We start from the raw sequence: 26,356 nt of genomic DNA, 5'->3' as shown, positions 1-26,356 counted from the left end.
GTCCCTGAGACCCCTGCATCCCTCCTCCCCAAACCCCTCCTTCCCGCCGGCCGCCCAGGCCCGGCCGGCCCGCAGCCCTAACCAGGAAGGAAGGCCGGTGCCGCAGTTTGCGCCGCCGGCGGTCCCGGCGGGGGCGGACGCGAGGAACGGTTGGGGGAAGGGGCCTCGGGAGGCGGCCACGCGCCACTCACGCGTCGAACTTGTTGTTCATCCTCTCGCCGCCGCCGTCACCACTGCCTCACGGAGTGACTTCCGCTCCGCCAGGTCCTTCCGCCTAGGGTCCGACCACTTCCGGTTGCGCGGGGCGCAGCGGAACGTCGGCGAGCTGGCCGGGAAGGGGGCGGGTACGCCAGGACGCAGTAGTCGGGCGGTTGCGCTGAGCTGCTCAGGTTCGGTGGCCACGCGGGCTGCGGGCCTCGGCTCTGTCCCTGTTCTTGCCCGCCGCCCGCCCGCCCTGCCCAGGGGAGCGCGTGCTGACCCCCTCCCGCGGCTGGCTCCGAGAAAGACAGCTCCGAGTAGCTGACGGCGCAGACTCTGGATTCACGGCTCCCGACTCCGACCCCGGTGGGGCTGCACGGTCCTGGACTCTCTCTTAAGCTCCCTGAGGCTCTTTCTTCTTTGGTACTGGCCATACTATACTGTAGCACCCGCCTCTTCAGGTTGCCGTGTGGATTGAACGAGATAATCAGTTTCAGGCGCTAGACACAGTAACCTTTCATAAGTGGTGGCTATTGTTAATCTTTGCTTACTTGTGCCAGGAGCTACAGAGCTGATCTCTGCCTTCTGAGGCAGTCAGATTGAGAGACTCACTCCAGGTGACTAAGCTAGTAGAGAGGCTTACAGGAACCAGAAATGATCCCACTGTCATTAAATTGCCTGACACTCCAAATACACAGCAGCGCGGGCACCACACACACACACACACACACACACACACACACACACACAGTGGAATAAATGAAATGAACCTGCTGGTGACTGATCCCCAAAGCCAGCAACCCTGTACTTGGGGGAGGTCCTCTCCCCCGCAACAATGTCCCATTGTCAGGTCTTTATGTGACACTTGAACATTTTTTAATCACTTTCACCCGCACCTTTGATCCTGTGATGAGGGGAGGTAGGTACCGATATCTGTGCCCATACTTACAGATGAGGAAACAGGCTCAGGGAGCACAAATGACTTGCCCAAGTTGTCTTGTCACCAACAAAACTCAGGCCCCAGTTACACTCTCAAAGCATGGCCTTACTCCCCGCCCCACCCCCACCCCTGGAAGACCCCGGCCCTCGTCTCCTAAGTGGGGCAAAGGGAGCCTGGTCAGGGTCTCCTCCCAGCCTCCCTGCCTCCCTGCCTCGCTCTTCCTTGAAACCAGTGCAAATTCCCTGGCCTTTGAGAAGAGAAGGAAGAGGCATCCGTTTTCCAGGCCATAGAACTTTCTTAGAGTGTCTAAGATTGGGTCAGTGTTGGGAATTGTGGACTCCAACCCTTATTTAGCCATCATTGTTCTGGGACGCCCCTCTTACTCTAGGCCCCAATTTGCCCATCCTAAACATGGGGGAATAGTGATTCTTGCTTATCCATAATGCTGTGAGGAGCTCTTAATAATGAAAAAAGGTAATAAAACTCATAAAATGTTTGGTGATCGATGGCAAAAAAATGCATCTGAATAGAAAGGTCACTGGTGCACATGAGTATTGGGTGCGTACAGCCCCAAGAAAGTAGGCAGATGCCAGCTGGAGTGGGCTCTGCTCCCCTTCTTTCGCTAGAGCATTGGCTGCTACGCTTCACTTCTCTCTTGACTTCCCTCCTTTAGGAGCCTGCAGGGAACTTGTAAAAGGGAAGGGAGGCCCAGGCCTGGAGGGATAGGACCTTGCCTAGTTGGGGATAAGATAAAACAGAGTCCTTAGGGCTTCAGAAATGATGGGAGTTGATAACACTTTGCTCAAGTGAGGGGATTGCCAGGAATAGCAAGCCAGTGCCATGTAGATGCTGACCCCACTAACACACTCTGCCAGCATCCCATCCGCAGCCACTCCAGGGCTCCAGCTCTGTCTTTTTATTTCCCCAGCTTTTCTCAGGAACGGTTGGCTCACATGGCCCCGAAGGGTACTTCCCAAAGAGCATACTCATGACCTCAGCAGCAGAACACAGCCGATAAGACTCCACATGGCTAGCAGCAATTGGTTGGCTCAGTCGGACGAGGGCAGGTAGGAGCGGGGGTCTCCAGGGAATGGCAGGGAAGGCATCCTGTTGTAGTGGGCCATGAGGAAGATTCCAGCAGTGCCACAGACAAAGAGCGAGAGCATGACCAGGAAGCAGACGCGGTCCAGCACTCGGCCCACCAGGAACCACTCCTTGTTCCCCTGAGGGTGAGAGGCAGGGGATGAGATGACCAGCGGTGGCACCAAGCTGGATCCCTGTGCCACCCTTGGCCATCCAGCAGGCCTCCGTTCTTCATTTCCTTGAGCCCTTCTCACCTACTTCCAGGCCTCAACCTGGCTTCTTCCACGGGCCCCTGGCCCCACTCCCAGTTCCACTTTCTCCATCCTATTGCCCTACCATGGCCACACCACTCATCCTGCCCCATCTCAGGTCCAAGTCCCTCACCAGGTACTCAAACCCCAGCCCCACCCCCGACTGGCTTACACTGTCAAAGTGCCTCTGCTGGTACCGGGCACAGGCAATGAGGTTGCAGGCTTCCACGCAGGCCTGGATGGCTGGGGCGGCCTGCCTCAGGCTGCCACACCACTCCTGGCTCTGCCCTGACTCCGGGCCTTTCTCTGTGGAAGAGAGAGAGAAAGGTTTGGGAGTAGAATGGAGGAGAAACAGTCTGAGAAAGTGGCCTCTCCTTAGAGACCCCAGCCCCTCTCCCCCCAGCCTGGACACTTGCCCAGCACTCATCTGCTGTGCCAGGCACCTTGGCCAACAGACCCTTCGTGTCTGATGTCCCTGGGCAGGAGTGTCCCCAGTGTCACACCCCCTGTCTCACCTAGCTTCTCCAGCGCTGCCCTTACTAGCCCATTGCTCTGGTGCTGCCGGAAGAGGAGTTCACTGCGGGGCAGGCGGAGGGCCACCTCCTCCCCGGCTGTGATTGACCACCGCATGGAGGAGCCATTCCGTAGCCGGGGCCGGGCGTCCTGCACAGCCGCTGGGGCCAGCGGGCGAACGTGCATCCGCAACAGCTGGGGCAGGAGCCGCAGGAACACCTGAAGAGGGGATGTCATGGGTGGCTTAGCTTAGCGGCCAGCAGACCTTCCTGGGTGATTGGGTGGCCAGGCTTGGCTTCGGAACAGAAGGTGATGGTTGGCACGAAGGGCTCATGCGCTGGGGGCCCAGAGGCTGCACTTCAGGGGCAGTGGCTTGGCCCCGGTACAGCTTACCTGTTCCACGCCAGACACTGAACCTGGGCCCCCAAACTTTTGTGCACATCAGAATCACCAGGGCACTTGTTGGAGACACAGGTTCCTGGGCCCCACCCCTGGCCCAGGATGCCTGGGGTAGGTTGGGAATCTGCATTTGTAACAAGGGTCCCAGCTGACTGCTGCAGGTGGGCTGCAGATCACACGGGCACTGGAGCCAGCCTGCCTGGACCGAATCCTGCTTCCTCCACTTTCTAGCCATGCGACCTCAAGTAAGCTATTTAACCTTTCTGTGATTCAGTTTCCTCATGTGTAAACTGGAGATGATACTAATACCCACTTCATAGGGGATTTATGAAGATTAAGTAAGTTAGTATATGTAATACACCTGCCACATAGTAAGCGCTTGGTGTTATTATTGATCCATTTGGGCACGTGCTTCTAGATGCACGTGGGGCAGGTTAGCTGCTGAATGCGGCAGGTGAGGAATATGCCCAGAGACAGGAGTGCAGGGGAAGGTGCGTGTAAGCGGAAAGGGCAGGAGGATGCTGGAGGGGGCGGGGGCGGGGAGCTTGCCTTGCGGACCCCTCGAGCCATGGAGTGTGTGTGTGGGGACCGCAGAGACACGTTGAGCACGACCACAGCATTCACAACAATCAGGATGGTCACCACCAGGAGGAAGGTCAGGTACCTGCCGGGGTGGCGGGGGGGCAGGCAGGAGGCGGGGCTGGCCCTTCAACACTCCACCCCAGACAACATCCCCACCCGCAGTGGCTGATTCCCCCAGATCCCTTGGGGTGATGGGCTGGCACTGAGGATGATGGGGGTGGGGGTGGCAGGAGGGCAGTACCCTGTGTTCCTGAGAAGGGAGGGGAGGAGGTGGGCACAGGCATGAGGACCGGCCTTACTTGCTGATGAGTGGCACCGCCTGGGAGGTCTCGGGCACCTTCTTGGCCACAAGGAAGAGGAAGACAGTCTGGGCCAGGAGCACGTTGATGGCGACGGTACACTTCTGACCACCCGCTGCCCATGACCAAGAGGCCTTCAGAGCGGATTTCAACCTCCCCACCGTGGGGCACCCCCCTCCCCACAAGGAGTCCATGTCGCTGGTCCCAGGTCATGCTGCCATTCTGCCCTTCCAGCTACCCCTTGTGCCGCCGGCCGGGGCCGTGGCTCCCCTCCCACAGGCGCTAGGTACCCTTGGCAGGAAGGAAGTAGATGAGGATGGCCACAGAGGAGATGAGTACACAGGGCGCAATGATGTTGATGACGTAGAAGAGGGGCTTGCGCTGGATGAGCAGGTAGAAGACGACCTTCTGGTGGCCGGCCTCCTCGGCTGGTGCCGCCTCATCCCGCAGCATCCTGGCTGGCCGGTGCCGGATGGCCCACTCTCCATTTTCTGCAGGCAGCAGGCTGGGGTGGGCACAGGGAGTGCGGGCGGGCAGATCCCTGCAGCCCGTGTGACCCAGCTACGGGGCAACCAGCATGTGGCCAAAGGAGCGCCATCGAGGGATGGGAACAGTGTGGGGAGATGGATGCTTGATCCCCCTCCCACCCAAACTGGAGTAATTATCATGGGGAAAATCAGAGGTTGCCGGGCCTTTAAATCTATGTATTTTGTGGTTTACTGTAGTTTTCATCTTGAGTTACACGGGAGGGGGCGTGATCTCGGCCTGGCCCTGCCCGCACAGCCAGGTCCAGCAGGGGCCTTGGGTGGAGGTTACCTGTGAAGGCCTCGGGGTCTATGAAAATCCACTCGATGGTCTGACCATCTTCCTGGCTCAGCTGCAGATTGATCTCGTTGGTGCCGTAGGTCTGGGACCTGGGAGATGGGGAGGGAAAGAGGATAGACTTGAGTGTATGCAGACTCACGCATGAGGTCACATAGACCATCACCTGAGGGCAACTGTGGGCTGCTTTGCCTCAAAAAGTGCAGCCAGGAATTTCTGAGTTCTCTACAAAACCCTGGCACGAGATGGGGCAGGGGCGGGGAGTCAGGCTCTTTGGGGTCTGGGGAAGTTTGAGTTGAAGGACCAGGAGACTGCAGCTCAGTGTGCTGCCCTGGTGGCAAGAGCCCAGGGCCACCCCGTGTTCCTCCCTCCCACCGTCTCCAGGGCAGGAGGGGCCGATGGTGAGAACAGAGGAAACACAGTGTGCACCTCTTGGGTCTGCTTACTGAGGAGGGTCTCAGGAAGACTGTTCCTCTAGAAGCCGGGGAGACCCTCTCACAGACCCCCTTTCCCCCATCAATGGACGAGGATACTGAGACAGCGCCGTCCTCTCCGTGGGGCTGTAGGGCGTAGTGGTCTAGTGTGGGTGTGCATGTGTGTCGGCGTGTGTGTGCCTTCTCGCCCACCCATCCCAGTCACTGATGTCTCTCCTCCTGGCACAGGCAGGGAAACTGAGGCAGCGAAGGAGGATGAGTGAGGGGACCGAGGCTTAGCAGGGAGGGACACAGGCATCTTCAGGCATCTGGGCCTGAGACAGACGCAGAGGCCCCAGGGAGGTGGAGCTAGGCCCCTGGGTCCCCACCCGACCAGGGCCCCTCTTAGAGCGGCTCCCCAAATCCCCACCCCAGCCAATGGCCTCACTGGAAGATGAGGGAGCAGTTCTGCCAGTCGAAGGGGAAGTAGGTGACAGAGACGGGGCAGGAGGAGCGGAAGATGGCGGGCGGCAGCCAGTACACGCAGCCGTCGGGAGACACGAGCACGTTGCAGTAGAGGGCCACCTCGAATACGCCGTCCACGCTGCGCACAGGGCAGGCCACGTGTGGATGGGGCCCGGGGCCACCAACCCTTCCCAGCCTGCCACACCCCTGACCGGTCTCTCCTCCTGGCCTGGGGACCACTCCTCCCCCGGCCCCCTCCCCGCCCCTCTTCCCCCCCCCCCCCCACGCCAGGCTCCCTCGGCCCAGCTCCTAATCGCTGCCGCTCTCCCCTCCCCCCTTCATTAATGGTCATGGCAGCAACTGACAGCAGTTAAGCTCCCACAGAGTGCCAGAGCCGGAGGGCAGCCCTTCCTGCGCCTGTCCTGTGGGCCCCCGAGAGAGCTGTCCTCATCCCTACCCAGGCGGCCCAGCCCGGAGGCGGTGGAGCCAGGTCTGGGGTCAGGTCTGCTGGCCGCGGGCCCTACCCTTAGCCCCCGCGCCCCAGTGCCCGCAGTGTCCCCGGGCTGCACCCTCTGTTCCCCTGCCTCTTTCTCCCAGAACACCCTTGTCCTGCTGGGCCCGCTCTTGCGTCTGTCTGTCCGCCCCCGCCCCCCACGCCCGCGCCGCCTCCTCACTTGTTCTCCAGCACGACGTCCGGCCGCCACACCATGGTGGACGGCACCCGCAGCACCCACAGGCCGTCGTAGTCACGTGGGTCCCAGCGCAGGCGGTAGTCACACCACTGCTGCAGGGGGAGGGGTTGCCAGGCCCCCCGACCCCCAGGGGGGCCCAGCCCGGGGGGCGGGGGCAGGAGAGGCAGGGATGGGATGGGAGGGAAACAGGCAGCTGTGAGGGCCTTGGGGCCCCAGGGTGGGAGCTGCTAGAGGAAAAGAGGGTGGCAGGGCGGCTTCTTACCATTTCTATCCAGACGTTGGTGGTGAGGGCCTCCTCTCGCTCATTCTGCGGGCACAGAACAGAGGGCTAAGCCCCAGGTGTTAGTCCCTACAAGACCCCAGCCTCTTGGGCGGCCCCATGGGAGTTTTCCAGCTCCCTGGTCTCCCCGGTGGGCGCTGCCTGCTCCCGGCTGCTGGCGCCAGCCCCTTCCTCTCCCCCCATCCCAGGGGCAGGGTGGGATCCCCTCCCCGCCCCCGTCCTACAGGCCTGTGCTCACCAGGGAGATGAGGTTGGTGAGCGTGAGCTTCAGGCTGACGTTGACCACGTCTGAATCATGCTTGGCAGGCCGCAGGTGGGGGACGTAGCTGTGCATCAGGTCTCTGAGCAGACGTTCCTCCTGGCTCCGGCCCTGGGCTCCTGCGACAGACAGCGCTGAGCCTGGGTACAGGGGCTTTGGGGCAGAATGAGGGGGAGGCCACGGGAGGGTGTGACATGGGGAAGTAGGGAACCGGGTGTGGCGGACAGGCTCCAGTAGCCACCCAGACCCTCCATCCCCTGAGGCCTTGGACCCCTGCTCCTGGCCTCTCCAGGCCCCAGACCCCCTGTGTCCACACCCAGATAGACAGCCAACAGTGACAGAAGGAGCAGCGGCCTCTGGCCCCCGTGCATGGTGCCACAGCTCTCTGCAGTGACAGGGGTGGGACTGCAGCTCCTCAGGACTGGGATAGAGGGATGCAGCCTCTGGGTCTCATGTAACAGCCCACACTCCCTCCCCAGCCAGCCCAGCCAGGCCAGCCCCACCAGCTGTCTGACCCCAGCACTGTCAGCTGTTCCAGGATGGACACAATGCCGGGCTCAGGTTACCCGGGCTGGGGAGGACAGAGGGGCCCTGTCTGTCCCAACGGAGACGGTCCAGCCTCCATCCCCACTCTTAGGCTCAGCCGACCCAGTCCTCCGTCCGTGTTCCAGCCGGGGGCACTGAGGACGCAGCCGGGGACAGAGGGGTGTGGGAGAGAAAGGCAGAGCGCTGAGGAAGGGCCCCGACCGAGGACGCTTCCTCCTGCCCCCTCCAGCGGGTCAGGATCTGGGGAGGCGTGAAGGCCGTTGGGGAAGCGTGTTTTGTTCCTGAGTTTCTCTATGACATGGTCCCTGACATCTTCATGGGTCACTCCACTAGACCGAGACACTGGAGGGTCAAGTGCCTATGGGAGAGATGCACTAGGGCCCCCAGGCAATGACACCTTAATGCAAATGAGGGGGTCAGGTCAGAGTTCTCTGGTCTCTGAGGCATGGAATTCAGGTCTGGTAAGCTTTAGAGGAAGGAGAGCCGAGGAAGATTTGGAACACAGGCTCCAGGGAATAGGACAGCCCCTGAATAGGGGCTCCTCAGGGGGGCCTCAGTATTTATTAAGCCATCCACAGATTTACGGAGTCCCCAGTGTGTGGCAGGGCAGCTCTAGGCCAGGGGGACCCAGGGATAAGCCCGAGCCGCTCACAGGAACTCACAGTCCGAGGGGGGCAGGCGGGCAAGATCAAGGTCCTGGCCCCTGTAGAGTCAGATGAGGGGACCTAGAGGGGCCAGAAAACCAGCTCCATCCACGCTGTGGTTTGTGGTCAGGGGAAGAGTGGGGCTGAGGCTGATCTAGGGGCCGAGGGCCCTGCTGTCAGCTGCCCACCTGTCTTCCGACCAGCTATTCGAAGCAGACAGGTCAACATGACCCACTACGTGGGCAAGACGGAAAACGCAGGTTCCCATATGTGCCGCCCACCCTTCAGCATCCTGTGGGACAGGGTGGTGGAGGCCTCTGAGGGCTGGAGGGAAAGCACCATTTGAGGACGTGTCCCCCTCCCCGCAAGCAAATGGTGTCTGTGGCATTTTAACATGTCAGCAAACTAGAAGTCAGCCCACGTGCCCTGTCCTTGGAGATCCAAATGAGGTTGGCTCAGACCCCAGTCCCTGCAGCGGGCCCACAAGTCTCTGTTGTCTTCTCCAGGACTTTGGGGTGGGCAGGGGGATGACAGTGGCGGCCCCTGTCTTCCCTGATCTACTTCGGTCCTTGCGTTCGGTCCTGCTCTGGGCTCCACACTCAGTTTTCCTGGACAGCCCGCCCCCAGCACCTGCCCCCCCAAACTTCGCTCTCACCCCGCATCTAGCTGTGTAGCCCACTTTCCCTGGAGTATACGAAGCCAATGTCTCCTTCTCCCCACTTTGCCCTCTGGTGTCCCCTGGACTCAATTCCCTCACCCGTTTCGCGGAGCAGTATCTCTCCTCCTCTCTGCTCTCCTCCAGGATGGCTCTTTGCCCAAGATAGTTAATGGCTTTAAATCATGGACCACCTATCGCCCTCCCCCTCCACCACCCCAGGCATAGGTAGTCAGCTGACGCCGGACATTTCTGACTTTCTCTCTCCCCTTCCCTACGCGTGTCTGGGAGGGAAAAGGAAGACTCTGGAGACTGAATTCCCTCTGGTAGGAACTGTGCCACCTCTCTCTGGATGCACATTTTAACCCTGTTTTCTCCCCTTCTCTCTGCTCTGAGAGGTCCCTTTGGTGTTCTCAGGGGGGTGGGGCATCTCTGAGGAGTGGCAGTTTCAGCCTTGGAATGGTTAAGGGGAGAAGTATGGGACCCATTAAGAGAGGGGCCCCCAACCCTTGGGCCTCGGACCGGTAGCTGTCCGCGCTGTTAGGAACCAAGGCTGCACAGCAGGAGGTGAGCAGCAAGTGAGCGAAGCGTCATCTGCCGCTCCCCATCGCTCCCCATCGCTCCCCATTGCCCCCATCACTCCCCATCGCTCCCCATCGCTCCCCATCGCCCCCATCGCTCCCCATGGCCCCCCATGGCCCCCCATCGCTCCCCATGGCCCCCCATCGTTCCCCATCGCCCCCCATCGCTCCCCATCGCCCCCCATCGCCCCCCATGGCTCCCCCCTCGCCCCCCATCGCTCCCCATCGCCTCCCATCCCCCCCCATCGCTCACATCACCGCCTGAACCAAGCCGCCCCACGCAGCCACTGGTCCATAGGGTGGACCAGTCCTGACAGCACCCTGGGGCTGGAGTGCTGGGGAAGTGGGTGCTGTCGGGGGACCCACTGTAACCCTGGTAACCTGCTAAAGAGGCGCCCTTGGTCTAGTGGGGCATTGGGGGTTGTCTTCTCTGGAAGGTTTACAGCCACCTGGGCAGGCTTGACACACTGAGGCCTCACTATTTGACTGTGTAAAATCTGCTGCCAACAGCGCCACCATGTGGCTAAGAAAAGCAACGACAGTGGTTGAGGGATCAGATCTGGGCCCTCTTGTCTCTGGGCACGAGAAAGGGACACCCCAGAGTTGGTGAAAAATTCCAGGGAAGACCCAGACTGCCTGCTCATCTGAAGGGTGTAAGTCTAAGCTAGTTTTACTATTCAGAGGGGAAAAAATTAAATATTTGTACCTCGAATTTTCAGAAGGTTCATATTGGAAAGCAGAAGTAAGTAGGGTCAGTTTTGGTTTTAAATGGTTTATCTTTTCTTCAGTTCCATGGGAAGGCCAAACATTTTGCTTTCTATATACCTGAGCTCATGAGGTCACTGATTCCCTCTGAGGGATGTGGGTTCAGCTGGGACACTCAAGCCTGCATATCAAGGAGGTGAAGAATCAGGTCCTCCAACCTGCTCCAGTCCCCTGTCAGTCACCACGCCAGGCTTGGATGCAGGAGGCCCTTGTGAGGGCCCTAAGGGCCTGTCCTCAGTGACTGAGGCCCACGAATGAGGAATGAGATAAATAACCACCCCTACAATTTGCAGGACACATGTAACTACCTTTACTCCTACTAGCAAATTTGATCTTCAAGACGCCTCATGAGCTGGACTTATCCACACTTTGCAGATGAGAAAACTGAAGCTGAGAGATGACGGGTGGTTCGCCCAAGGTCACACTGCTAGTGTAACAAACCACCCCAAAGCTTTGTCTCTTAACATGACAAATGTTTAATATCTCACACAGTTTCTGAGGGTCAGGAATCCAGGAGCAGCTTAGCTGGGTGGCTCTGGCTTAGAGCCTTTTATGGGGCTGTGATCTCATCTGAAGGCTCCACTGTGGCTGAAGGAGCCACTTCAGCTGGAGGATCCATTTCCAAGGTCACTCACAGGGCTGTTGGCTGGAGGCCTCAGTTACTTGCCATCTGGACCTCTCCACAGGGCTGCGCATCATGCCCCTGGCTTCCCCAAAGTCAGAGAGCCAACTAAGAATGAACGAGGGAGGGAGAGCAAGAGAGAGAGAAAGAGGGTGGCTGCAATGTCTTTTACGACCTGATCTTGGAAGTGACACACTGTCATTTCTGCCTCCTTCTATCGGTCACACAGACCAATCTTGGTACCGTGTGGGAGGGTATGAATGCCAGGAGGTGTGGCTCACTGGGGCCACCTTGGAGGTGGGCTACCACACAGAACCACATCCTCTGGCTCCTGCAACCTCAGCCCTTGGCCTTTGGGATAGCAGTGGCGGGGGCTCCCTTTGGGGTGGAGTTGCCAGATTTAGCCAATTAAAATACAGGATTCCCAGTTAAATTTGAATTTCAGGTAAACAATGAATCATTTTTTAGTATAAGTATGTCCCAAGTCTTGTCTGGTAACCCTATTTTGGGGAAGAGGAGTAGGTGCTCAAGGGGACAAGCCTGGGGGGATGGCCGAGTTCTGGGGCTTTAGGATGGTGCGTGTGACCTGAGGTTGACAGGCTGACCTCTAGTCTCTGTGGATGCTGAACCTGACCCTTCCACCCCCATCCTCAGCTTCCCAGGGGGACCCAGACAGAGTGGCCAAGGCAGAAAGGGCTGGGGAAGGCCATTCTGCAATCCTGATGCTCCCAAACCTGCCAAAAGACTCCTTCCCTAGTGGGCCTGGAGAGAGAGGCATCCCCAACCTCAGCTCCAGGTGGGGCCTCAGAGGCCCAAGACTAAGGAGTTGGCAGAAGGAGGCGGCTGGAGGAGCTGGGAAGTAAAGGCCCAGGATCCCACCTGTTCCATCCCCACCTGAGGGAGAGGGAGGCAAGAAGATGTCTCTGTCTTTCTGACCCCTCACAGAGGGGTCCCAAGAGGCCAGCCTGAGTGGCATCCTCCCTGGTCCCTGAGCCAGCCCTCTGCCTCCCCACAAATCGTCCTGCCCCACCCCCAGCCGATGTCCACTCTCAGCCCTTCTCCGGTGGCTCCTGGCTTTATTTGCAAAGGAACCACTGTTGAGAATTAGGGCTTCCCCCTCCCTCCCTTGACCTCAGCTTGTCTCTGCCCCAGCCTGGCAGGACCAACTGGGCTCAAAGTCTCAGGGCTGGGAATCGGTCTGCCCAGGAAGAGCTGGTTGTTTCGCAGACACCCCTGTCCACACAGCTATCCACCGCACCCCCTGTACCTCCCTTTCAGGCCAGCCGCCTCCCCTGGCTGTTGGGCCAGGCCGGGGAGGGCACGCCCACTCTAGATGAAGCGCTTATCCTGCTCCCGGTAGGAGAAGGGGTCCCCAGGGAAGGGCTGAGGTGGAGGCTGGTTGTAGGCGCCCTGCAGGAAGATCCAGGCTGTGCCCACCACCATGATGGGTGTCACCACAAACAGGCAGAGTCGGTCCACTGTGCGGGCTATCCGATTCCAGCAGTCCTTCTCCTGGGGGCAAGGGTGACAGAGACAGAGACAGTGGGGTAAGAAGGGCCCTCAAACCACATACTCACACCCCAAGCTGGGGCCCACGGCCTCGGCGTATCTGTGGGGCCTGCCTCGGGCTTGCAGCAGATGGGATGTGCTGCCAAGTCCCCAGCAAGGGCCCAGGCCCACCTCCAGCCACAGGCGGGGCTGGTCATTCTGTCTGTCCAGGAGACAGAGAGCAGGCCCGCAGACCCCCTCCCAGCCTCTCAGTGCTGCCACTAGCCTATATGGGAACCAGGAAAATATGCCCCTTTGTCAGGGGAGAATTTTTTAAAGTTGTGTGGTACTGAGCAACCCTATAGGGCCGCCTTCTAAATGTCTGGCTTTGTCTGGAGTATCCAGCTGGGAGTGGAGCAGGGACAGAAAGTGATTGGCAGCTGGGAGAAAAAAGGGACCCTAAGGGAGGTCCAGAGTGTGGCCCCAGTAGGGCAGAGCTGTGCGCCTGTGTGTATATCTGAGTGTGTGCCTGACCCCGCACACTGCTATGGGATCCCCCTCCCCGAGAGGCCTGGAATCTGCACCCACTGTGCACTCCAACTAAGTCGATAGGTATCTCTGAGGGGAACTGTGCCCCCTTAAGATATGTGTTCGATCAGTGCACTACCTGAACATCTGTACACAGCAACCCTGTGGCTACTCACCTCATTGTAATTGTTCTGGTCCTTCATGTGGTTGACGATGAAGTTGGCCCCATCCACAGCTGGCTTCAGCTCACTGAAGAGCTCCTGCTGGGCCTGCTCAGAGCCTACTGGGGGCCGACCTGTGGACACCAGGCCAGAGGTGGGCATGAGGCCTGCCCTCACCCCATCTCCCATGGATGGGCTGAACTCCAAGCCATTAGGGACCCACGTGCGGTGGTGAGGCGCCGGGCCAGCCCATGACGCTCTGACTGCTTCTCAAACATGAGGTCACTTCGGGACTTCAGCGAGAAGTACTCCTCTGCCTTGGAGATGTAGCCCAGGGAGCTGCTCCTCCGGACCAGGGTCCCAGGGCTGGGCCCATCCTCTGCCGGACGGGACATGTGCAGGACCTCAGGCAGTGTCTCCAGGAAGAGCTATGGCAGGTCAGAGGGGCCATTTTACAAACGTGGGTCACCTTCACACACCCAAACATTTGTGACTCCATTCCTGGCTTGCCGCAAAGTGCTTGCCAGTCTGATGCTGTCATTTATTCTTCTGATGCCCTACTGATGGACAATTAGGTTGCTTCCAACTCTCTCATTACAGCAGAAGAACTCTGATCCCCTACTGATGGACAATTAGGTTGCTTCCAACTCTCTCATTACAGAGAAGAACTCACTTGTTGAAAATGAATTATATATGAAAAAAAAAAGTAAGAAAAATGCCCCCAACGCAGAGCTAAGACCAGAAAAGTTGCTAAAGTATCCTCAGCTGTCCCAAAACAACCAGGTGGCCCTGCAGAGGCCAGGAGGCAAGGACAGTCCCCTTCCTGGGCACCCTGCCCCCACATTGCTCACCTTCCTTAAGTATGTAGCTAGGTGAAATTTTAACAGATGCATTCAGCTGTGTAAACACCTCTCAGATAAGATAAGAACTGTATGTCAAAAATGTTCTCTCCTGCCTCACCCCCATCAATTCCTACCCACACCCAGAGGGAACCACCATCCTGACTCCTAGCACTGAAGATTGGTTTGGCCTGTCCTTGAACTTCACAGAAAGGAAATCTTGCAGTCTCTTTAGCATCGGGCTTCTTTTATGTAATATTTAGCCTGGGGCGTGGGGAGCAGCAGGGCCACTTTTGCTGCCGGGTAGCACCCCCTGTTGTGGGTACCGCTGCGGCTTCACCCATCTCACTGCAGAGAGGCACGTGGACGACCTCCAGCTTTTGGCTACTGAGCCCTCACCTTCTTGACTCCCTCAGAGAGCATGTGGGTGCTGGGCGTGCGGAAGTGGATGTTGAGTACGATGACACAGATCACCACGACCATGGTCACCAGCACCATGCCAAAGAGCAGGAACCTGTGGGCACAGGTGCAGCCTGGAGCCCCCGCCCAGGGCGAGGAGTGGCGGGGTGAGGCAGGCAGGGACGGCACTCACTTGCCGATGAGGGGGATGGCCATGGACGTGGCTGGCAGCCTCTTGGAGATAAGCAGCAGGAAGACAGACTGGGCCAGGAGCACCGAGATGGCCATTGACGTCTTCTCGCCACCTGGGGAGCCCATCCTTAGCTGTGACCTCTGGTCCCACGGTGGTCCCTGCACTACTGTTCACAATGCCATGGTGCCCAGGGCTAAGGAGCTGCCACTTACTGCTAGGTGACCTTGGGCAAGCAGCCTAACCTCTCTGTGCCTCAGTTTCCTCAACCACTAAAAGCTGGGAGGCCAAAGTGGGAGAGCGTGTGTTAAATTCTCAGACGCTGCCTGCCACTGGGTGAGAGCTCAAGGAACCCCTGCTTTCCTCCTTAGCCAATCCCCTGCCACTCAGCCCTGTTAAATCACAGACCTTCCCTGTCCCTCCACCGCACAGAAAGCCCCAGGGCATCCTCATACCCAGATGACATTCCTGCTCTCAGCCCTTTGCTCAGAGACCCCAGCCCAGCACCGCCCTGCTCTTCCCACCTGCGCCCCTCAGCGTGCTGTGCGGTGCTGGCCCCGTTGGTCTTGGGTCCACGGCCCCGCCCCAGCGCTGCTTCTCGGTCTGCAATGCGCCTCGCAGCCAGACTCCAGCCCCTGCCCCACCGCCCCCCAGGCTGCGCTCCTAGGCTTGTAGTTTCTACCCTGTGTGTCAGGGTCCGGGGCGGGGTCACATTTGTCTCGGGAACTCACTGTGCCCTGCTCACAGCCAAGTGACCACAGATGACACGTGTCCTTTTCAACCCAGCTGTGTGTAGATTGCATGCCCCATGCCCTGGCTTCCCAGAGACCTTGTTATCCACCCATTGGCTCAACAGCCAGGCCCACGGTCACACAGTGGTGACCACACAGGCCCGATCTCTGCCCTGACAGAGGGACACTTTTGTAGCCCTCCCTAGGGTCCTTGGGAAGCCCATCATGAGAGGCAGAGGGGAGGTCCAAGAGGGATGGAACCCCCAGGGGTCCTGTCCACTTGGGGGATGTCTGACAGGGTCACCGAGCCCTGCCACTGACAGGCCACGTGCCCCTCGTTCCTGGACCCTGGGCGGGGAGCACCAGGATGGTGACCCCCAGGAGGAAGTGAGGGGCAGGGCGGGGGTGGCCGAGCTCAGGGCCCTCGGGGAGGGGGCGGGGGCTGGGCTCACAGTCCGCCGGCAGGTAGAAGACCAGGTTGATCATGAAGGAGATGAGCACGCAGGGCACCAGGATGTTGATGACGTAGAAGAGCGGCTTGCGGCGGATGATGAGGTAGAAGGTGACGGCCTGGCGGCCGGGACTGCCCGGCGAGGCACTGGGGTCCACGTTGATCCTGGCCGGCCGGTGCACTATCTCCCACTCCCCGTTCTCTGAGGGTGGCACATGGATGCCTTGGGGTCGGGCCGGGCAAGGGGGCCGGGGGTGGGGGGTGGGCCTGGGGGCAGGTCGGGGGTGGTGGGGGGGGGGCGCTGGGTGGAGTGAGCCAGCCCAGAGCCGCAGCCAGGCCTGTTGGCAGGGGCCTGCGAGGCTTGGGAGTGGGGTGGGGGCACGGACGAGGGTTCACACTCTGTTTCTGGGTATCTTTCCCTGGGGGTTGGGATGGAAGTTTCACTCTACAAGGGGGAAGTTTTCCTCTGGGACCGAATTTTTTTTTTCTCCTTGGGAAAAATAGAAGCTGAGACCATATGTGGTTCAAATAAGGAGGCTTGGGGATAACAAGGCAGTGAGAGTAAGAACCCTCCTCCCCGTGACGTACCAGCCTCGGGGCCAGCGGGTTGTGGGTCTCCTCTGACAGACAGGGGCGAGCGGTAGGGCCCAGTAAAAGATCTAAGCCTGATCACAGACAGGGGAGGGGGGCGCTGGGAGGGGGCAACATAAACACCGTCAGGACGACAGCCAAAGCCCCAGCCATCCCCCGGGCCCTCTGGGGGCAGGAAGGCTAACCGCCCCCTCATCTGTAGGCCACACCATCCCCAGGGACCCTGCTCCGACGGGGAAGGGTCTGGCCTGTGTGTGTCTGTCTGCACGTCTGTGTCCCTGTGTGTCCACGTCCTGGGTGTGTGTATGCACGCGTGCGTCTCTGGGGTGGGGATGTCAGTGTGACTGTATCCGTGGGGGGGGGGGGTTCTGAGGGGCCAGCCCGCCCAGCAGCTGCGGCTCCCGCACCTGTGAAGCCCTCGGGGTCGATGATGATCCACTCCACGGGGTAGTAGCGGCCGTCTTCCTCGTCCTGCTTCAGGCTCAGGGTGATCTCCTTGGCCGTGTACTTGAGTGAACTGGGGAGGGCAGTGGGCAGAGGGTGGTCCTCAGCCGCTGGCTGGTGCCGCCGATGGGGGAAAGGCTAGCACAGGGGGTTCACGGGTGGAGGGGGCCACGGTGGGGAGGGGAAGCTCAAATCGGGACAGAGCAGGGGCCTCTGCCTGAGCGTGTTTACCTCCCTCAGCCCCTGCGGGGTGCCCTGGGGGGAGGGGTGGCTGGAGAAGTGGGTGCACCTGAACTTGAGGGAGCAGTTCTGCCAGTCGAAGGGGAAGTAGGTGACGGAGACGGGGCAGGAGGAGCGGAAGATTGCGGGCGGCAGCCAGTACACGTAGCCTGAGGGGTAGATGAGCACGTTGCAGGAGTAGGAAATCTGGAAGGAGCCGTCATTGCTGCGGGACACGGACAAGGGCCACAGTGAGTGCTGGCCAGCTGGGAGTTGGCCGAGCTGGGGGAGGCAGAGGAGGGCGGGCAGTCAGAAGCTTGGGACTGGAGGGGGACGCTCAAGACGAAGGGAGGCAGAGTGGCGGAGGGAAGCCAGGGAGGGCTGCAGCTCAACTTGTTCTCCAGCACTATCTCTGGGAGCCACACCATGTCAGAGGGCAGACGCAGGACGCTGATGTTCCCAAAATCTTTGGCCTCCCACTCCAGCCGGCTGTCTGTCCAGCCCTGGAAGCCCAGAAGAAATGTCAGCAGTGGGCTCTGCTGTTGTCCGGGCTCCCCCATTCCCCCCGCTCCCCGAGCAACCACTTCCCTGGCAGAAGACTGGACAGGGGCTGGGGCTGGGACAAAAGAGGCTGGGTAGCAGACAGTGTCTTCTAATAACATCAAGGTACTGTGACGATCTTCCCTAGGTGACGACCCCAACCCACAGAAGGCTCTGTCTGGGCTGGTGGCAGCACCAGCTGACGGGAAGGGGGTCGGGCCTGGGGTTCGTCTGTAGGCAGGAGCCAGTCCCTCCCGGAGGACAGCGTCTGAGGCAGGCTGGGGGTCCCCAAGCAGAAGCGAGCACAGGCGAACCTGGGCCCTGCACCCTCCCCACCCCCAGCTCTGTGCGGGGTGTTCTCCTTACGTGCTCAATCCACACGTTAGTGGTGAGAGTCTCTTCAACTTCTTTCTGTAATCAAACAGGAGGACTGTCCCCCCGGGGCCTGCACCCTTTCACCAGGCACCTACTCTCGGCTGCCACCCAGGGGAAACCACGGCAATGGCCTGCCCCCAGCAGTCAGGAGTGGATGGATGGACCAGGAAGCTGGGTGGGCATATGGCCTCTCACGTGTGTCATGGGTACGCAACGGGGGCACCCAGAACTGAAGCTGGAGGGAAAGGGGCGTCCTCGGCCCAAGGCCTGTGGGCAGCATGCAGAGGCACGGAGAGGCCCCGAGCACGTTTCCCAGGGAGAGGAGCTACCAGAGGCCGGGATGGGGCCTGGGCCTTCCTCCACGGCCATCCCAGGCCAGGAGACAGCCAGGCCTCCAGGAAGCTATCCCTGCCACCGTTCCCCAGCCCAGCCGGGAGGAGCCACTCACCAGGGAGATTAGGTTGGAGAGGGTGAGGGCCAGGGTGACCCCCACGGTCTCCTCTTTGTGCGCCGCGGGCCGCAGCTCTTTGTTGTAATGCTTCTCCTCAAACAGGTGCCGGATCAGCCGCTCCTCCTCGTTCAGGCCCCAGCTGCCTGGGGAGGGTCGGGGACAGGGGCCCGGGAGGGACGCCGCCCTGAGGTCCTGCTGGGCGTGGAGCGGGCCCCGGGGCGGTGGCCCTTCCAGGGAGGAATGGCAGTGGGAAGTGGGGAGATGGGCCTGACGCTGGGAGAGGGAGCCCCACGTAGGAGGGGACGGGAGGGGAGCATGCCGTGGGGGACCTGGGTAGGGGTCCTGGGGGACCCTCCAGGGAGGGGTGATGGTCACTCTTACCACACACGACCAGGGCAGCCAGCAGCCCCAGCGTTAACACGGGCCCCTGCATCCTGTTCCTCTGACTGGGTCTTGGGTCGGCCCCTCCTGTCGGCAGGGCTGGGGAATGCGGGCGGGTGGCCGAGGGGACAGGTGCAGGGTGGGGTGCGGCGCCAAGGGAAGAGGCCGCCGGAAGCGCAATCTGACACCTCGAGGCTCTGTGGCAGGCTGGAGAAACTGGGGCAGGTGATGCGGGCGTGGGGACAGGGACTGGCCAGCTGAGCAGGAGCCCAAGGACACGAGGCGAAGATCCCAGGCTGGGCCTCCCCACCGCTAGTGATGAGGGTGGGGGCCGGGTGGAGAGGCGGGACATCGGGGGCGGCACTGGTCAGCCATGGACAGCAGGGTGGCTGCCATTTCTTGGGAGGTAGACCGATATGCTGAGATGGGGGGCTCTGGAGCCCCTCTCCAGTGTCTTTGTGACCTCTGTCAACTAACTGCTTCCGGAGGCTGGGCCCTAACCCCAAAGATTCCATGTCCACCCACCCCAGTCCCATCCTAAGAAAGCTCTGGAGTGGTCTCCGTAGATCATAAATAACGTTTATTAAAGCAGTTGTGATCTTCCGATGGTACATCTGGGAAGGTACGTTGGGCCCAGGACCCCTTCCTCCCACGCCCCCGCCCACACCCAACTCTGGCCATGACAGTTTGTCATCATGTTCCCTGGACCCTCTGCAGGCCCTGGGAGCAGTAGTCCTGACCAGGGGCTGCGGGTGGAGACACGGCTCAGGGCCACCTGGCTGGGGGAACCTGAGGGCTGAGTGGGCGGTGCCCCTTCCTCCCCAGCCCTCGGCCCTGCCTTGAAGCCATCCGGGGTCCCTAGGGCTCTGCCTCCGCCAGGGCTGCCAAGCGGAAGGCCTGTAGGGCCTGCACCAGCAACCGGGGAAGGCTTTGTGCCAGCGTGGCTGGCTCCAGACCCACCAGGCCGCCGAAGACCACGTGCCGGCCCCCCAGGCCTGCCCAAACCCAGGCTCGGAAGAGCCCGGTCAGTGTCTTGGAACCCAGGTCTGCCAGGACCTGCAGAGGGAGGAGACAACTCAGGGGCCCACAACCCCCCTCTTGGTCCCCTTCCTCCTCGCCCCCAGAAACTCTCACTCAGACCCAGCCCTTCCCCAGCCCCCTCCCCCAGTCCTGCACACTTTCTGCTCACGTGGACACCCCCCAAGCTCCTTCACTCACACCTCCCCCAACTCCTTCACACCCAGCTAGCACCCAGCTCACACACAGCCACCCTCCCCATCCCCTTCCCCTTGGGCACCACCCACTACCTCCACCCCAGGCTGCTGGGGGAGGGTCTTTCCTGTCTCCCTCCCCATCAGGCCTTCCACGGCCACTGCGAAGGAGTCTGGGAGGCCCAGGAACCCACCTCGTGAAAGTCCATGGCCAGGCGCTCAGTGGGGACCTGTAAGATCCAGGCATGGGTGCCCTGGAGGGCAGCCAACTTCTGCCACAGGGGCTCCAGCCCAGGGCAGCCTGCAGGAAGGGGAGAGACTTTGGGAATACGAGGGGACTGACACTAGCATGGAACCGGGGTGGTGTTCCCACCAGTGCCTCTGGACACCTCCCAGTGGGCAGATTTCTCCTCCTGCTACAGATGGGGCAGCCGAGGGGCAGCCGAGGCTCAGAGAGGTTAAATGATAGCACAAAGCCCAGCATCTGTTGACACTGATGAGGGCCCAAACTCACAAGTTCCCCCAAAGAATCATCCGCCCTGCTGCCAGGGAGGGGGAGACCGGGTCTGCCCGCGGGGTGAAACTGCTTCCCAGCTGCAGACCCCGGGAGAATCCCCTGCGGGCCTCGGCCCACCCTTGGCCTACTCCACTGGAGACCGCCGGCAGGGGACGTCATTACCGTTCGCTTCCCCGCGCTGCTCCGACCTCCGCTTCGGGAACCCAGTGCCTGCCGCCCGCGATCCTGGGGAGCTGCAGGGTTAGGGGAACGCCTCGGCCGCGCTGGGGTGGGGCGGGGGCTGGGCTGCGAGCGCTTGGGTTACCTGAGTGCAGCCGCTGCTCGCGGGAGAGGTGCCTGGGAGGATCCCGGAGCGACGGAGCGGGCCGAGCCAGGGCCGGGGCCAGGGGCCGCGCCCCCGGGCGCGGGCCGAACAGCTCCTGGGCGCCCCGCAGTAGCTCCAGTAGGGTGTGCGCCAGCGAGCGCAACTCTGCGGGCGCGACAAGGGTCCGAGCGGCTGTCAGACGTGGGCCAGACCCTCGGGTCCCCGGCCCAGCCCCAGGAACGGGACTGACCACATCGCCGCCGGCGCTGCAGGCACTGCTGGTGCGCCAGGCGCGCACAGGCGCCCGCGGGCCCCGGGCACAGGTGGGCGTAGAAGGCACAGGGCGGGGCGGCGTCTGCCAGCGGCTCCTCCGACGGGTCCCAAGCCAGAAGCTCCCTGCAGCTGGGCTCGCGGCTGAAGGGGGCGGCTGCGAGGGGCGTCAGGGGCTAGCCTACTCCACCCCCGCTTCCCCTCTTCAGGTCCTATAGCCCCCAAAGCCCTCCGCGGGAGGAGAATAGGCTTTCCCGACGCGGGAGGCTGGGAGCGGGCAGGGTGGAAAGGCGCTCGTCCCAGGGCAGTTTGCCGGGCACTCTGGGGAGGGGGGAATAGGGACGGGGCGCTCACCGCTCATCTGCTCCTGGAGCCAGTCCTTGAACACAGCCACACGGGTGTAGACCCCAGGCTTCCCTGGCTCCCCGCATCCATCCCCCCAGGAGGTCACTCCGTACAGGACCTCCCTGGGGCGGGGGCCAGGCTCAGAACAGGTCAGGGGGCCTCCAGAGTCACCCTGCGAGGATCCGAGCCAAGAGAGAGGGCACTGCATCGATCCATGTCACCCTCAATGACAGCCTTATGGCTGGCAGGGTAAAGCAGCTCTGAGCTCTACTGGGGTTACCACTCTTGGACCCATTTTAGAGATGAGGATATAGAGGCTCAGAGAAGTTGAGTGACAGCCTGATTGTAGAAGGAAAGGAGGCCGTCCCGCCCCTGAGGAGTGGCCCACTACTATCCTCCGATCGGTCGGGGCTCATACCTGGCACGAGTCAATGCCGCCAGCCAGGTAGCCGGCACAGAGCATGCTGCTGGGGCGCAGCCCTGGCCCCAGGGCCCTTCTGCAGGTGTCGGCGCTGAGCAGGGGTACACGGGCTTCCCTCACCGCCTCAGCCTCAGGCCCATCTACAGGGAAGCAGTGGAAGGGGCTCAGGCCTGGAGGGCAGGGGTCCTGCTTCGAAGGTCTCCCTCCCCCCACTGCCCTCCTTGACTCCCCCCCCCCTTTGCGAGATGGGCAGCATTTTGTGAAGACAGCTGGGTGTAGGTCAGAATTCTTACATCCCAGCCTTCCCAAACTCCATCACCCCAGCCCCCCAATCTTCCCACGCACACGCGCGGCTCACCCAGGCCCTGCCCTGCCTAGTACCTTCGAAGAGGGCACCCCAGCCCGCGATGGCGCAGGCGGTGCCTGCGGGGGGCTCCTGGGGCTCTTGGGGCAGGCACACGGGGCGCGCCGCCCCTGTCGGGCTCACCGGCGTCCACAGCTGCACCAGGGCCAGGTCGTTGTGGAAGGTCCGAGGGTCAAACTGGGGAGGGGGTGGCGGCGCAGCGTCAGCGCGGGTGGGGGTGGGGTGCTGTTCCCAACTCTGAGGGCCTGGGGGCTGCCCTCTCACCTTGGGGTGGGGCAAGATGCGGTTCACCGGCACCTCCTCCGCCTGCTCCCCCCGGGGCCCCTCGGCCAGCGTCACCGTCCACAGAAGCTCGTTCGGGGCGCTGCGGGGCGAGCGGCGGGAGACACGCAGCACAAGGATGCAGAGAGGTCTCCAGGGGTGGAGACCCTGCCCTCCGCCCACAGGCACCACCCAGCGAGCCCGCGCGCCGGGCTGTTTCTCCGCCTGGGGGCAGGGAGGGCGGGCCCGGGAGAAGCCGCGACGCCGAGTGGGGAGAAGGCCCAGGACGGTGAGTCCCCGGAGAATCCGCGCCCTGGCTGGGCGGCCTGGGCGCCTTGAGGTGGGAAAGGGGACGGCCGCCGCCAGGGGGCAGCAGAGACCGGTCCTCGCGCTTGGTGCCCGCCAGCCGACCCCGGAAGAGCTGGACCCCGCACTGGGGATCCGGTCTGGGCAGGGGCCTGAGGCCCGACGTACCCCGCGAAGCAGTGCGCCGCCGTGAGCACCCAGGACGCCGCCACCAGGACGCCGCCGCACAGAGGCTGCCCGCCGAGTTGCAGCCTCACCAGCCAGGGCCAGGCCCCGGGCGGTGCCGCGCTGCCCCCCACAATGCGGCCGTGCGCCCGCGTCACGTTGACAGCGCCGGGGCGCCTCTCGCCACACGGCCCTACAAAGGCCAAAGCGGCGTCAGGAGGGACGAGTCCCGCTCATCCTCACCACTGAGACCCCTCCAGGGTCCACCCTGCTCTCAGCCCTGCCCGCCTCGAGCCTTTTCAGCCTCACCTGGCTCAGGTGGATCCTGGAGGAGGGGGGCTCGAGGCCCGGGACGCCCAGGTGCTGCTGAGAAACAGACCCCTGAGCCTCACGGACGGCCTTCCACTCTTCTCCAGCCCAGGCTGGGCCCGAGCCCTCCGGCCACCTCACCCGGCACCCCCTGCACACATACCCACCCCCCTTACCCTGCCCGGTAGCACTCAGGGTCTGTTTCAGCTGCCATAAACTTCTCACTGCTCAGCAAGTAAGCCCAGACTTATTTGTTCCTGCCCTCCTGCCTTTGCACACGCTGTGCCCGTGCCTGGTGTGCCCTTTCCACTCGAGGAGACCTTCCTGAGCGTCATCTTGGTTGCAGCCTCACCCAGTCTCTGTCCCCAAGAGGGGTCAAGTCTGAAGGGAGGGGGCGGGGTGGACAGGAGAACGGGCCCAGGGTAGTCAGCGCCAGCTCACCCGGGCATGGAGGGGTGTGATTGGCACAACTTCGGCACTCATGCAGCCTGTGCTGGATCTCCATCACCACCCGGTTTACTGCCCACTGGGCGCTCCTCTGGGCAGCCTGCAACACTTTCGTCCCCTGGGCTGACAGAGCTGCTAGGACATGGGGCACAAGTCATGCACCGTGGGGGAAGAGCTCCTCCGCCTCGCCCCAGCCCTGTGCCCTGCCTTGGGGGACCCGGTGGGGAAGCAGGTTGGGCTCCAGGAGCCCTGGGACAGAATGGGGAGGTCAGAGAGCCCCACGGTCCCAGGCCCCGGCACACAGAGCGGACGGTCTCAGATTCTCAGCCCGAGGTATCTCTGTAATTTCAGCTGAGCTGGGCTGGAATCTTTGCAAACAGCTTTTCCTTAGAAACCTTGAAAAACAGCACCCCAAAGGTATAGATATTACAGAACTCAGGCTTACTGACACAAAATAACCATGGCCGAGTTGCCCACCTTGGGGTCCAGATAGCCAAGGTGATGCCCCCCTGGGCCCCTTCCTCCCTGCTAAACCCAGAACCTTCTGGAAAGCATGCCTTTGGGCAGTGCCTGCCGGCTCCCCTTCCCCTTCCACCCTCGTCCTCCCCTTTCTTCTCCCACCTGTGTCTCAGTGCCTGGCCCCTTCTCCCAGCAGGGTGGGCAGAAAGGGCCAAAGGTCCTTGTGAGTTGGGAGGGCAAGCTCACGTCCCCCTGCCCGAGACCCACTTGCTCTGTGCTCCTCCCACCTCGGCCTCTCCCTCAGAGCAGCCTGGGCTCACCTTGCAGGGTGCTGGGGGGCACGCGCGTGTACAGTGGGTGCCCGTGGGCAGACCGCGGGTCTGGGAGGGGCAGCAGGAGCAGCAGCAAAGCCAGCAGCATGGTGGCCGGGGCCCCGGCAAGCGGGCCCGTGCTCTTTCCCCCTCGGGGTTCACCCTCCAGGCGTTATCCTTTGGCGCCTGCCCCTGGGCGCTGAGTTCTTGTTCCTCAAATCATCTGATTCTATTCTTTTACATCAAAATGACTGGCTTCCCTTGGTCTGTTCCTCACCTGGCCCTTAACTCCCAGGAGCCCACAGGGGAAATGGGGCTTGGGGGGCTATATAGAGGACAGACTGGGGGGGGACACGGGAGGAGGGCCAGGGTGGGGGGAGGGAACGGGATAGTGGGCTCGACCCTCACCTTTGAAGTCTCATCATCCGGGCTCTGAGGCCCCCCTTCTGTCAAAGGAGCCCTTGTTTCTGCGGCTCCATCAAAGGGGCCTGGACAGGCCAGAAGAGCTGACGGTTGGGCTGGGGGCCAGGCAGAGGGGGGCTGGTGGGCAGGGGCTGGCCCTGTCTCCAGGGCTCAGAGCTGGGGGGGACGGGCGGGGGGCGGGATTCCCATCTGCCCCTATTCCCCGAGGAGTTTACAGTTATGCTGGGGGCAGACGCTCCTGGAGAGAGGAGACAGGGGGTGTCTGAGGGTCCTCAGCAGCCCCACCCCCTGAGGAGGTGCCCGAGCTCCCAGCCTCTCTGCCCCTAATTGCTTGGCAGTGTCCCTCCCCAGTGTGGCCATTTCTAAAGATGATCAAAGCGCCCTAATTAACGCAGTAATTGCCGCACTGGGGGTAGCGGGGTGGGAAGAAGCAGAGGCAGGCGGACGCTGGAGTGGCCCAGAGAGGAAGGCGGGAGATGAAAGGCCCCACCAGTGGCCCAGTTTGGGAAGGACAGGCCCCAGCCGCTTCTGCTGCTCTCCCAGACCCCCTGCCCCTGCGCAGGGCCCGCTCGGCCTGCCCAGCATTGTTCTCAGTGGCTATGACCCTGATCTGGCAGGAGGGAGTCTTCTGGAGTCTCACGGGAAGGGCCACAAACGGGCAGCTCTCCTGGGACCAAGTCCCCACCTGGGGCAGAGAGGAGGTGCTCTTCTGCCCCTCAGAGAATATCCTGGGGCCAAAAAAAGAATCCTGGTGCCCAATGCATGCTGGTGACCCCAGGGCGGCTTTGGCAGGCCTGGTCCTTTTTCAGAACGGATCTCTCATGACATCACCTCTGTAATATTGTCTGCCCAGGTGAACGTGCCCTGGTGGGAACCTCTCCCCCCTTTAGAAGACAGGGCTGCAGACCTGCAGAGATAGCCTGGAGTCAGGGTTCCCATGGGGGTGGTGGGTGAGATGCGGAGAGTGGGCGGCGAAAGCCAGCAGCTTCTCCAACCTCTTCCTTCTGCGCCACTGTGGGCAGCAGAGAATAAGCGTGACTTTTGTTCTCCCCCCTGAAGTTCTCTTCCTACCTGGATGGCTGCGAAGCCCCATCATTCTGGTGCTCCCCAACCTCTCTGGGCACTGACCACAATGAGACTCCCACCCCCTGGAACTTCACTGGATTAGCCCACGCACCCAGTGGTGTGCTGGGGTCAGCTCAGACTGGCTCCCGAGAGCCAGCTGTTGCCATCTCTTCCCAAGTCTGCATTTGGTGACATCACGCTGGTAGCTTGAAATCAGCCAGGTTTGGAGTATTTACACCATGGGAATCAGCAGATGCTACAAATCAGAGCTCTTTTTCCCCCAGAGAGCCAGTCCTTTGGCATTTATCAGCACACCACTGTACATACAACTTTCTCCCTCTCACCGATTACCACCACACCTCATAAAGGTGATACCTCTGA

At 61.5% G+C, this 26,356-nt stretch overlaps 4 protein-coding genes across 9 annotated transcripts in view; all 4 read right to left on the bottom strand.

Annotated features, from left to right (window-relative positions):
- Positions 1-390, bottom strand: part of EIF4E2 (eukaryotic translation initiation factor 4E family member 2) — a 30,201-nt gene extending 29,811 nt beyond the window's left edge. The window contains exon 1 of one of the 3 annotated variants that reach the window (XM_079923600.1): positions 192-390. In XM_079923600.1, coding sequence (XP_079779726.1) covers positions 192-211 — 20 coding nt within the window. In that variant the 5' untranslated portion in view covers positions 212-390. The remainder of the gene's footprint in view (positions 1-191) is intronic. The other 2 variants (XM_079923601.1, XM_079923599.1) reach the window with 2 other exon arrangements.
- Positions 391-1,688: 1,298 nt separating this feature from the next.
- Positions 1,689-7,567, bottom strand: CHRNG (cholinergic receptor nicotinic gamma subunit; the record flags this gene model as incomplete). Of its 2 annotated transcripts, XM_079924098.1 has the most annotated exons (12): positions 1,689-2,361; positions 2,645-2,778; positions 2,988-3,204; positions 3,934-4,048; positions 4,266-4,380; positions 4,556-4,756; positions 5,082-5,179; positions 5,949-6,104; positions 6,640-6,749; positions 6,920-6,964; positions 7,176-7,315; positions 7,513-7,567. In XM_079924098.1, 12 exons carry the CDS (start codon positions 7,565-7,567, stop codon positions 2,188-2,190), a joined length of 1,560 nt encoding a protein of 519 aa, XP_079780224.1. In that variant the 3' UTR covers positions 1,689-2,187. The 2 variants fall into 2 exon arrangements, with proteins under 2 accessions (XP_079780224.1, XP_079780225.1); XM_079924099.1 differs by lacking the exon at positions 5,949-6,104.
- A 4,771-nt stretch (positions 7,568-12,338) lies between these two features.
- On the bottom strand, positions 12,339-18,849 carry CHRND (cholinergic receptor nicotinic delta subunit; the record flags this gene model as incomplete). 3 transcript variants are annotated; one of them, XM_079924451.1, is made up of 12 exons in its annotated part: positions 12,339-12,521; positions 13,202-13,320; positions 13,410-13,614; positions 14,425-14,539; positions 14,618-14,729; positions 15,798-15,998; positions 16,795-16,904; positions 17,121-17,276; positions 17,444-17,553; positions 17,957-18,001; positions 18,414-18,568; positions 18,798-18,849. In XM_079924451.1, the coding sequence occupies 12 exons, from the start codon at positions 18,847-18,849 to the stop codon at positions 12,339-12,341; spliced, it is 1,563 nt and encodes a 520-aa protein (XP_079780577.1). The 3 variants fall into 3 exon arrangements, with proteins under 3 accessions (XP_079780577.1, XP_079780578.1, XP_079780579.1); XM_079924452.1 differs by having other exon boundaries at positions 18,414-18,559; XM_079924453.1 differs by lacking the exon at positions 17,957-18,001 and having other exon boundaries at positions 18,414-18,559.
- A 541-nt stretch (positions 18,850-19,390) lies between these two features.
- Positions 19,391-24,596, bottom strand: PRSS56 (serine protease 56; the record flags this gene model as incomplete). The annotated part of the gene is made up of 11 exons (XM_079924376.1): positions 19,391-19,853; positions 20,203-20,309; positions 20,688-20,750; positions 20,830-20,994; positions 21,080-21,256; positions 21,454-21,616; positions 21,863-22,005; positions 22,247-22,406; positions 22,494-23,154; positions 23,750-23,852; positions 24,497-24,596. 11 exons carry the CDS (start codon positions 24,594-24,596, stop codon positions 19,656-19,658), a joined length of 2,040 nt encoding a protein of 679 aa, XP_079780502.1. The 3' UTR covers positions 19,391-19,655.
- Between the last annotated feature and the right edge of the window lie 1,760 nt (positions 24,597-26,356).

The sequence above is a fragment of the Stenella coeruleoalba genome (assembly GCF_951394435.1).
Source record: "Stenella coeruleoalba genome assembly, chromosome: 6".
NCBI lineage: Eukaryota > Metazoa > Chordata > Mammalia > Artiodactyla > Delphinidae > Stenella > Stenella coeruleoalba.
Note: the sequence above shows the minus strand (reverse complement) of the source record. Positions and strands in the feature narration are given on the sequence as shown.